The 10,099-nt window shown below is 45.7% G+C and overlaps 1 protein-coding gene across 1 annotated transcript in view; it reads left to right on the top strand.

Moving 5' to 3' along the window:
- The first annotated feature begins 37 nt into the window (after nt 1-37).
- Nucleotides 38-10,099, top strand: part of MTF1 (metal-regulatory transcription factor 1) — an 11,401-nt gene continuing 1,339 nt past the window's right edge. The window contains exons 1-8 of the mRNA XM_010132261.1: nt 38-503; nt 4,365-4,603; nt 5,020-5,151; nt 5,641-5,714; nt 6,221-6,354; nt 6,889-6,966; nt 7,948-8,050; nt 8,621-9,177. Of these exons, the coding sequence (XP_010130563.1) occupies nt 90-503; nt 4,365-4,603; nt 5,020-5,151; nt 5,641-5,714; nt 6,221-6,354; nt 6,889-6,966; nt 7,948-8,050; nt 8,621-9,177 (1,731 nt within the window). The 5' untranslated portion in view covers nt 38-89. The remainder of the gene's footprint in view (nt 504-4,364; nt 4,604-5,019; nt 5,152-5,640; nt 5,715-6,220; nt 6,355-6,888; nt 6,967-7,947; nt 8,051-8,620; nt 9,178-10,099) is intronic.

Genomic DNA, 10,099 nt, shown 5'->3' with positions numbered 1-10,099 from the left:
GGAGCCGCCTGACCCCGCCGCCCGTCCTTCTGTTGCAGATGAGTCGCTACGATCGAACTTCACGAGGTGGCACTGAGAGGCGGTGAGCCATGGGGGAGAACAGTCCTGAGGACAACGTGACCTACTATGAAGTGGAGGAGGACGATTTAACCCAAGATGACAATATGATGAGGTTTACTGATAAAAACGGGCTGGTGTCGTCGTCATCTGGGACAGTCTATGACAGGACAACTGTCCTAATAGAGCAGGACCACAGTGTGTTAGAAGACGATGAGGATGAAGGACAGTGTGGTGATCACTTGCCTTTTTTACCAGAGGGTCATGAAGAAGGATTTCATTTAATAGCAGATCATGAAGGAATGTCCCAGGGTTATGTGCAACACATTATTTCTCCAGATCAGATTCATCTAACAATAAATCCTGGTTCAACTCCTATGCCAAGAAATATTGAAGGAGCAACGCTCACTCTGCAGTCTGAATGCCCAGAAACTAAGCTTAAAGAAGTAAGTAGCTAAATCTGGTTCTGGGTTTTCTGCTGATTGTGAGCGCTTTTCTCCTGGTGGCCTCAAATGCTTTGACATTTCTAAAGCTGTTTGCCCGCAGGCAGACAGACCTTTCCCTTGTTCTTAAAGATTACTGTGTAGAGGGGAGAATTACACTCTGTAAACCCGCTGCTAGTGGTAGCGGTGCTTTGTGCCGATGGGCATATGTCATTGCTTTTTCCTCTCATAAGACATTTATATTATTAACTTCTGTGATTTTAGTGATCCTTTATTGATTTGTGGTTGGGCATTTGCTTCCCCAGTTCAGAGATAACTAAAAAGAACGTGAGCTCTGTTACTGTGGATAACCACGTTCTGGAGGAAAGCACATCCAAGATACAGGTTAAATTCCAGCCTCTTGGAAGTAGCTAAAGAATGAAGCTTCTGATGCCAAACTTAAAATTACTTGTAGTTTTATTGTGTCACTCGCAGGGGAACTGAGAAGAAAACGAGGGAAACTTCAAGCTCCCATCTGTTGTCTTTTGAAAGCTGAAGTCAGCTTACATATTAAAATGACGATTGCTCTTAATTCTGTCTCCCCGATGAATTTTACCTGCATGCAGAGGGGTGGGGGTTTGCACAAACGCACTGGGGATTCTTGCCCTTCAGGCACAAAACCAATGCAGAGTTGACTGAAATATCAGCGCAGTGACAACTTTGTGCTCCTTTTTTGGCCTTTCTGAGGTAAATAAAGGGCGACCTGCAGAGGAGTCTGTGCTGGTGTCAGTTGTAGCTGTATCAGCTAGTGGTGTAACTGATACTCAGCGCGAGAGCGGATTGCAGAAATGAGCCCCTGCTGAGAGAGGAAGCGGGTTTGAAGGCTCTGAATAATTTAGCTGAGTGGGGAACCTTCATTAGCACTTGCTCGGCAGCGAGGAAATGAGGCTCTAGGAGGTCAGCTCGGCAGTTACCAAACTTCTGACTGAAGTTTGTTCAGTAGGCCTGATTTAGGTCTGAGGAACTCCTTTTGCTCAGTTGTTATTCATATTAGCAGCTGCTGTATCCTGCCTTATTAGCTGCTGAAATATTGAACGTTTGTGTGTCAGTCATAGCAGCAGCTTCTTTCCTTTCTGTGGGGTAACAGCGCAGTGTTGAGAACAGTGTGTGTGAGCTGAGCAAGTGCTGATGGCTGCATATGCCATGCAACTGATTTTATTTCTTTGCTCCTCTTTTAAAAAAAGACTTGTAAGACCTGGCATTTCCTAATTAAATCCTTCATCTGAGTTTGTTTTCCATCTCTTGAATTAGTTTTTTTTGGGGGGAGGGGTGGGACAGTTACACTGTGATTTGAGCACAGTGGAAATAAGCCCTAAGCACACGTGACACTTCCCTCTTGTGAAACCCTTCCTGCCCTGCAGTTTCACGTGCTGCTGTACCTGCGAGTCCTCGTAGTTGACATCGACGTGATTTTATGTGTGTAATTGGTGCTTGCTTGATGTGCTGATGTTCCTGATGGGAAAAGAGATTTAAATGCTTTGCTGCTTTACAGGAAGTTTTATTTTGCTTAGAAGATGGTGGTAGAATTGCTTCTGCAGAACCCCTCTCAGAAAAACTTGTGAAATAAAGATTTGGCCTTGGTGGAAAGGGGGGAGCACTGCAAGGCCTTTGTCCTGGTTCTGGCTGTTAAACCGAAAGGTTTGCTGCTGTCTGTGGGCAGCTGGGAAACAAATCCTTCATCTATAATTAATAGTCTCCTTTTCTTTCACTTCCTACACCTAAATGTAAACACCTAGAAAGGCGAACAGACCCCCCACTCGATTTCAGGTGGCTCCTGCGGGTGTCAAACGGCTCATGTGTTCCGGGATGGACTGTGGAGAATGTCTTGTAACGCCGTTTGTAAAGTGTTAATTTCCAGCTGCCTTTGACAGGGAACATTGTCTTCAGAGCTGACACATAAATTGTGCTGGGTCTGGCGATCGCTGGTGAAGATAACGAACCCCTTCTGGTCTAATGAAATGTACTTTTGGACCTTGTGTCTGTGTGGCTGCTCTGTGCTCTTGGGTGTTGGCTGACTCAACACTTCCAAACTTCTTATCGATGCTGTGACTGTATTGTAGTGCTTGGAGATTTACTGATAACTTCTGCCTCATGTGAGCTATAAATTAAGGGAAAGCCAGTGAGATTACTGTTTCCTGCTCTGCGCAGTGCCTCTAATAATGCTGAGTGACTAGATAAGACCTCCAGAATCTCTTCCTCTTCAGGTTTGTTTGTTGTGTTGTCTAGGTCATTTGTTCAACTTAAAGACTTGATGGTTTTTATCTTTCCTCTTTTTACTGTTGCGTAAAAAATCAAGGAAGAACCAGATGCAAACATTAACAGCTGGTTGAGGTGTAGTGTCCCTCTGCCGGTGCTAGCACTGTGTGTTTCTGGTATTACTGCCACTTCACACATCTGCCCAAATTACTGTTATTCTGAGAGGAGCGTGATAAAGTGGTTCTATACTTACCTGACCCTAGATCCATCCCTTGTTACGCCATTCTCAGCTTCCTGCTGTGGCTGTCTATCAAATGCTCTTTTCTGATGGGTGTAAGTAATTAAAGGCAAAGAACAGTTGTTGAGTGATGAGATGGGTAGAAGCCCATAGGTGGGACGCGCTGGTTGTGTGTAGGTTTGTCAGTTCTCCTGGTATCAACCTCCCATTTGGTGTCTGGTTTTTTGAAGACCATCTGCAGCCTTTTCTAAGCAGTAACTCGAGGAAGTGTGGGATGGGTGCTTTCTGCCTGGGGAAAGAGGGAAATTGCTGGCTTGTGTCCTGCTACGGCATCTTCCTGACTCGCCGTTGGAACAGTAGATCTGCACCTTCCTGCCCCTCCGCTGTGAGTTTGTGTTACCTTTCTCAACGCTTCCAAATCAACCTCTTTTAGAACATTCTTCTGCTTCTTGTCTGTCCACCATCAGGTCCTCTCTTGGGATCTATAATCCCTTTTAGGTGTTAAGGTTTCTCAACTGCAACAGTCAAATGAAAGCTGTCAGTCTGCTAATTAATGTTGGAGATAAACTTACTCAAGCGTATCAGGTGGCTTATTCTTTCTACTTCACAAGAGAGAGGGAGGTTTAATTAAGCGTTATGACTTGCACACTGGAAGCTTCTGTGTGGTCTCTTTCTGCCCACTGTGGAAGCTGGGGAAGGTGCTGAATCCAGATCAATGTGAAATTGTTTCCTGGTGATCTAGATACTGCCTGAGAAATCTGTAACCCTGCCTTCTGATGTAGAGAACCTCGTGTGATTTGTTGCACTTCAGGCATTGGCTGTGTCAGTAAACGCGGGAGAGAAGAGCAAAGCACAGTGAGGGCTGCTTTCAAGGCCAGATAAAGAAACAAATGGGCTGATAGCTTTTACCCTCTCCTACAGTCTATAGATGAGTGGGAATTTGGGACGCAGGACCCTGCTTTTGAGGTTAGGTCCTGAAAGTGCATTTTCCCTTGTCTTCCTCCTCCACAAATACGTAGCTCTGCTTGAAACACCTGAGGGAACTGCAGGTGCCTTGTATAGGAGCAGCAGGCAGGTTTGATGGCCTCTTACCATCCTTCCAGCTATTGTATCAGCTTTCTAATTACGTTATTCAAATCATGTTTTTACTTTCTTCCCCCCTTCTATTAGATTACCATTCTGTAGGGTCAGCCTCCTTTCCAGTGTGTGCCACTCCTCCTCGCAGAGCAGCAGAAATGTTGATTACCTGATAATTAAATAGGCAATATTTTTTTTTTTGCATTTGAGTCAGAAATCTATTCCATGGTTGTTGATGTTGGTCTGCAATTCTACCCTGTCTGAATTCCAGAAATGCTTAAAAATTGCTAAGCATGCAACCTTTTGTCTCTTAGGTTAAGAGGTACCAGTGCACCTTTGAGGGCTGCCCACGCACCTATAGCACCGCCGGAAACCTGCGCACTCACCAAAAGACGCATCGTGGGGAGTACACTTTTGTCTGCAATCAAGAGGGCTGTGGCAAGGCCTTTCTTACCTCCTACAGCCTCAAAATCCATGTTCGAGTGCACACTAAGGAGAAGCCGTTTGAGTGTGACGTGCAGGGCTGTGAAAAGGCGTTCAACACCCTGTACAGGTAGGGAGCTCTGCCCGTTTCTCTTGTGGATGCGGCTGTTGCTGTTTTGCAGGTTACATCTGCTTTTTGTTTGTGCCTGAATACATTTGTTATGCTGCTGCCATGTGCAGGTATGAATAGAGCCCCCCAAAATGTGGAAGTGCTGTACAAGAGCAGGGTGACAGAACTCGTGATGACATATTTAGCTTATTGTATGTTACAACAGTAGGGAAGTTGGTGCACAAACACGAGGAATTCTCAGATTTGCTTGAGGACTCTGGAAGTGCTATCAGTTGCTTTCATGAGCCAGTTACCTTCAGATTGGAATACATTAAGCCTTTGATCCTGTCCTGCATGTCTGAAGGAATGGCTTGCCTCAGGTGGGGACTGTCTCCTCCTACAAGCCATAAGAGAGATTTTTTTGGCATGCTTTTTAGGTTGAAAGCACATCAGAGGCTTCACACAGGGAAAACATTCAACTGTGAATCAGAAGGGTGCAGTAAATACTTCACAACGCACAGTGACCTGAGGAAGCACATTCGAACACACACAGGAGAAAAGCCATTTCGGTAAGTTGCTGTGTGGCTATTTTTGCTCCTGTGGGACTTGTGTAATAGGTCACCAGCACCCAAAGGTGGCTATTACTGTCCTGAATGAAAAGCTGTTCTCGTGAGAAAAAAGGGAGGGCAGCTGGAGTGTGAGCGTGCCTTTCTGGAGCAAACTCGGCTGCCTGTGAAAGTGGGTGAAGTGACTGCCTCCAGAGGCAGGAATAGTCAGGCTGTTGTTTTCAACATGTCATGATGAACGTGTTTTTAATGCATGTTGCTGCTTCTCTGCCGTGATGCAGTGTTTATCCCATGAAGGAACATCCCCAAATGCTGACCTCACGCTTGACTTCTGCCGTCCCCTTCGCAGCCCTGCTGTTCTCCACAGCGTGGCAGCGGCTGGGCGGTGCTGGTTATAACGCAGGTCAGCATTTGGCTGCTCGCCAGAGTGCCGGCAGTGCTGCGAAGCAGGGTCTGAGGTTGTGACTAACCCTTCTGTGATTCCTCATTCAGGTGTGAGCATGACGGCTGTGGAAAGGCTTTTGCTGCAAGCCACCACCTCAAAACACATGTTAGGACACACACTGGTAAGTCCCAGGGGTTTGTTTTCTCTTTAACTGAGTGTATTCAGTGTTCGCTAACTCTCAGAATCCTAATACGTGTTCATACTTGTATAGAACACGGGGTGGGCTGAGTGGTGTGGTTGATAGGCTGGAGGGAAGGGACTGGTCCAGAGGCACCTGGACAGGCTGGCGGGGTGCGTCAATTGAACCTCATCAAGTTTGACAAGGCCAAGTGCAAACTCCTGCGCCTGGGTCGGGGCAATGCCCGATACTCCATTTATGTGCTTCCATCTGTGCTTGACAAGTCTTGAATTTCATGAACAGTTCCCCAATATGTCAGTACCGATGTGTAAAAATTAGATGTTGTGTTCTTGTGTCAGGTCACGTGGTAAAATGGAAGCTTTTATCTGCAAGACTCCCAAGAATGTTGAATGTTTGTATAAAATGTTATTCCTCTCCTAGGAGCTTTAAAAGTATATGTCTGATAGAATGTTTGTAAGCTTGTTCTGTGTGTCTTGTGCTGCCTGCAGGGGAGAAACCCTTCTTCTGTCCCAGTAATGGCTGCGAGAAGACTTTTAGTACACAGTACAGTCTCAAGAGCCACATGAAAGGTCACGAGAAAGGACATTCCTATAATGCACTTCCCAATAACAACGTGTCTGAGGTTAGTACGCGTCTTCCTAATGCTGCTGTGTTAGGTGGAGATCAAGTAATTTCTTCCCCAAAGTGTGGTTTTGTCAGTAGCTTGTGTAAGGGTGTAACATTTAGGGCTGGGATTTACAGAGGGGATGGAAACTACTTGGTGCCCTGTGAAGAAAACCCTGGGTGCCTCTTTTTTGATCGAGAGTTCAGTTTCAGTGCTGGAATCACCCGTGTTCACGGGAGCAGCGTAGGGTTTATTCCCATGTGCTTTGTTCACGTGTGCTGACTAGATAAACAGTGGGACCAGAATTTCCAAAACTTCTAGCATGATATTTGGTTGTCAAGTTTGATGTAGAAAAGCTCATCTAAATTTTTCTTTTATTCTAATGATGTTAAATATCCTTTGCTTAGTAATATTGGTCCTTTGATTTTAGAACTGAGACTTGAGTCAAAAACAACCTGCAGAGGCAGAGTTGTTTGGACTCTAAAAAATAATTCTAAAATTTCTGACACTTTTTTTTTAATATGTAACTCAATTTCTTTTTCTTCTTTACAGGATACAAGCCACTCGCTTTGTCTGAGTGACTTAAGCCTCATATCAACAGATTCAGAACTGCGGGAGAACTCCAATCCAGTGAGTTACTGTCCAGGAATTGCCTCGCCTGTAATTTGAGTTTAGGTTTTTTTTTTTTTCTGGCAATATGCTCGTCTTGTCCACAAGAATGCAGCAGATGAGAGTGCGTGCCTGGGGGCTTCTGCTCTGCTGGCTCAGGCCTCCAGCCTGCTCTGCTTTAGGAAGAAAGAGACTTTGGATAGACTTGTAGGTGTTCTGAATGCTGCTTTTTTGCGTGTCCTGTGGCAGATGACAGCAGTTTCTCTCGTGACAAAATGTGGGTCTTTCTTAGCCTGTTGAGCCTGTGAATGTGACATGTAATTGCTGGCCTTTTTGGAATGTGGGAACAAAAAAATAAGTATTTCTGTCTAAAAGCAGAATGAAAAATATGCAGTGCTTAATTCAACCTGTTTTTGAAGGCTCTGCATCTCATTTTACTGTAACAGTGTTCTTGCTTACCGATATCTGTTGGCTGAGCTTAAATTTTACCTAGAGGAAAACCATGCTGTGGTGGGACTGTGCCATTCTTTTGTGCTTTGATGTGGAAGCAGCGGGCAGCTTTTCAACTCATTCCCTTCCCAGAGCAGGGTGGGTGACAGAACTGCATAGTCCAGGATATCACCTAAGTGGAACTATTTTGTTTCTGCTCCAGAAAAGGTCTCACAAACAGTCAGGAACAAATTAACGTCCGTTTCTAGCAGAGTAGTACAAGAAAGGAGCATTGAACGGAGTGTGGATGCAGAAGAATGTTTTTTACTTTTGAAGGACTGACTTATTTTTGTAAAGATTTGCTGATTTCGTTGGTAAATTTGACTGTGGGAATCAAAGCTTGTGCCATTTTACAGTAGGTTAGTGGAACGTGTTGCCTTTCCCGAAGGCGGCTGGTTAACTGGAGAGGCGTTTCTGACACTTGTAGGCTGCTGACTGGGATCTGTGCAAAGTTCACAGAGACCGGAGACAGACCGTTACCTGATGTCTTCCTCTTTATTTTCTGTTCACCAGACACATGGTCAAGACCTGAGCACAATCTCACCAGCCAGCATCTTTGAGTCGATGTTTCAGAGCCCGGAACACGCTGCAAGTCAGGACGACTCTCAGCAGACAGGTGCGGGTGGGATTGACGCTGTTTGGAGGGGGCTCTCTGGCAGTTCTCCCCCTCTGCATGCAGCACTTACTCAAGCGTTTCAGACTGAAGGTTGCTGGCCCAGAACTCGCAGCGGCAAACAGAACTTCAGCTCCAGTATTGACATTCTTCTGTGTGGAAACGTGTTGTGTTTGCAGACGGTTTAACAGTGGGGCAGTGGCCTGGTGTTTACAGCATGTGGTCATGCAGTGCTGGCGTTGATGCTCTTGGCTTTCCACCTTAAATGTTGTTTTCAGGCTTCCTCTCTTGACGTATCTGCACCAACTGGTGATAAAAATGCGTCTTGGAGAAAGCTCGTGAGGCTGATCACTCCCTGTGCAGTGTTCAGTGTTACCAGCTTCCTGAGCTTGGACTGCTTCTAGGTTTCACTGTCCAGTGGCACGTTTTTGGACGCCGCTCTGAAGATGTGAAGTGGTAGTGCTTTCCCTAGCTAGCTGATGGATTTTTGCAGATAAGTTCACTGAAAATGTCGTTTATTGAGCTCTTATGAGAACTGATGTATTCATATTTTTTTGTTGTTTCTTTTGGCAGCTGCCTTGATGGAAGGTTTTAACGGCGATGCAGACTCGGTCACCGCTGTTCCGCCTTCTGCAGGAGACTCAGCGTCGTTGTCTCTTCCACTTGTACTGCAGCTCGGCATCTCTGAGCCTTCGCATCCAGCACTACAAGCCTCAGCAGCCCCTGCTGCTCCCTCCTCCATAGGAACCAGCTCACAGCCAGCTGCATTTGGAAATCCTGCAACTGTTTTACAATCCCCAGAAGTGCCTGTTCCTCACAGCACACAGTTCGCAGCCAGTCACCCAGACTTCCTGCAGCATTCGCAGACACCGCCGCAGCCCATCGTACAAGGACTTTCAGTGGTTGCTGGAGCATCTGCCCCGACAGCATCGAGTGCCACTGAGCCCCTGCCAGCCGTAGTCCAGACTGTGCCTGTTGGTGCGAACTCTGTTCTGACCAGTAACCCAACGATAACAATTACTCCTTCTCAGAGCACTGCTATCCTGCAGTCCAGCATCGTCATGGGAGAGCAAAACTTGCAATGGATCTTAAATGGTGCCGCTGGTTCTCCGCAAAGCCAAGAACAAATGGTTAGTACGTGCAGCACAGCTTTGAAACAGCCTGAGCCATCATCTCTCTTCCTCCTGGAGCCCTTGCTTTTGAAAAGGGAGGGGATCAAACCTGTAACTGTAAGATCCAAACCACGGTACAGTGTGATATAATGCTGGTCACGTTAATGTGTGTCACCAATGCAACCCCTAAAATAGAGAAAAGAATAGAAGATGGGTAGAGAAATCCAGGGTGCAGAAAAATCTTGCTGGTGTCTTTTCCCCAGTGACAGACTTCTCACAGCAGGTATCAGCTTGGTTTATCCAAGACTGCACCACGTGGCCTTAGGCTATATGAGGGGTTTAATCTATTACTTTCAACAAATAGAAGCACAAAAGACTCAGTATTTGTGTTTAAGCATTTTGTAATCTCTGCCTCTTTCTAGTTGAGCCTGATAAAGATAATGAAAAGCTTTCCAGGCAAAGAGAGTGTTTCTGGTTCTCCAGTAAATCTGGATAGCTGAGACTTACAGACACTTACAAAACACTTCAAGTGTTTTGTCTTGAGGAAAACTGTTGCACCTTTAGGCTTTCCCAGCTGCAGGCAGTGAGGGGTGAACGGCCGCAGGTATGAGCGATATGAGCAAGCACAGCAGTTCAAGAATTCAGTTGCCAAAAGCTACGAGCGGCGTTAAGCAGGCAGTGTGGAGGGTGACTGTCCCCATCTTCAGGACTCTGTGTTTTGGGGTGATCGGAACATAGCACAGAACCAAGCCAAAAGTTGGAAATTTTCATTAGTTTTCCTCTGTGTTCTCTTGCAATATGTAGGGGGCTGTTTCTTTAGATTGCAGCTGTTTAGAATTTGAACAACAGAAATTTGTTTGGAATCGACTCACGCTTTCTCTCTCTTTTTTTTTTTTTTTTTTTTTTTCTTTAAAGGCAAAAAGTCCCGAAAGGAGAGAAA

Source organism: Buceros rhinoceros, unplaced genomic scaffold (assembly GCF_000710305.1).
Source record: "Buceros rhinoceros silvestris isolate BGI_N320 unplaced genomic scaffold, ASM71030v1 scaffold42442, whole genome shotgun sequence".
Taxonomy (NCBI): domain Eukaryota; kingdom Metazoa; phylum Chordata; class Aves; order Bucerotiformes; family Bucerotidae; genus Buceros; species Buceros rhinoceros.
This window is presented reverse-complemented; position numbering and strand designations above follow the sequence as displayed.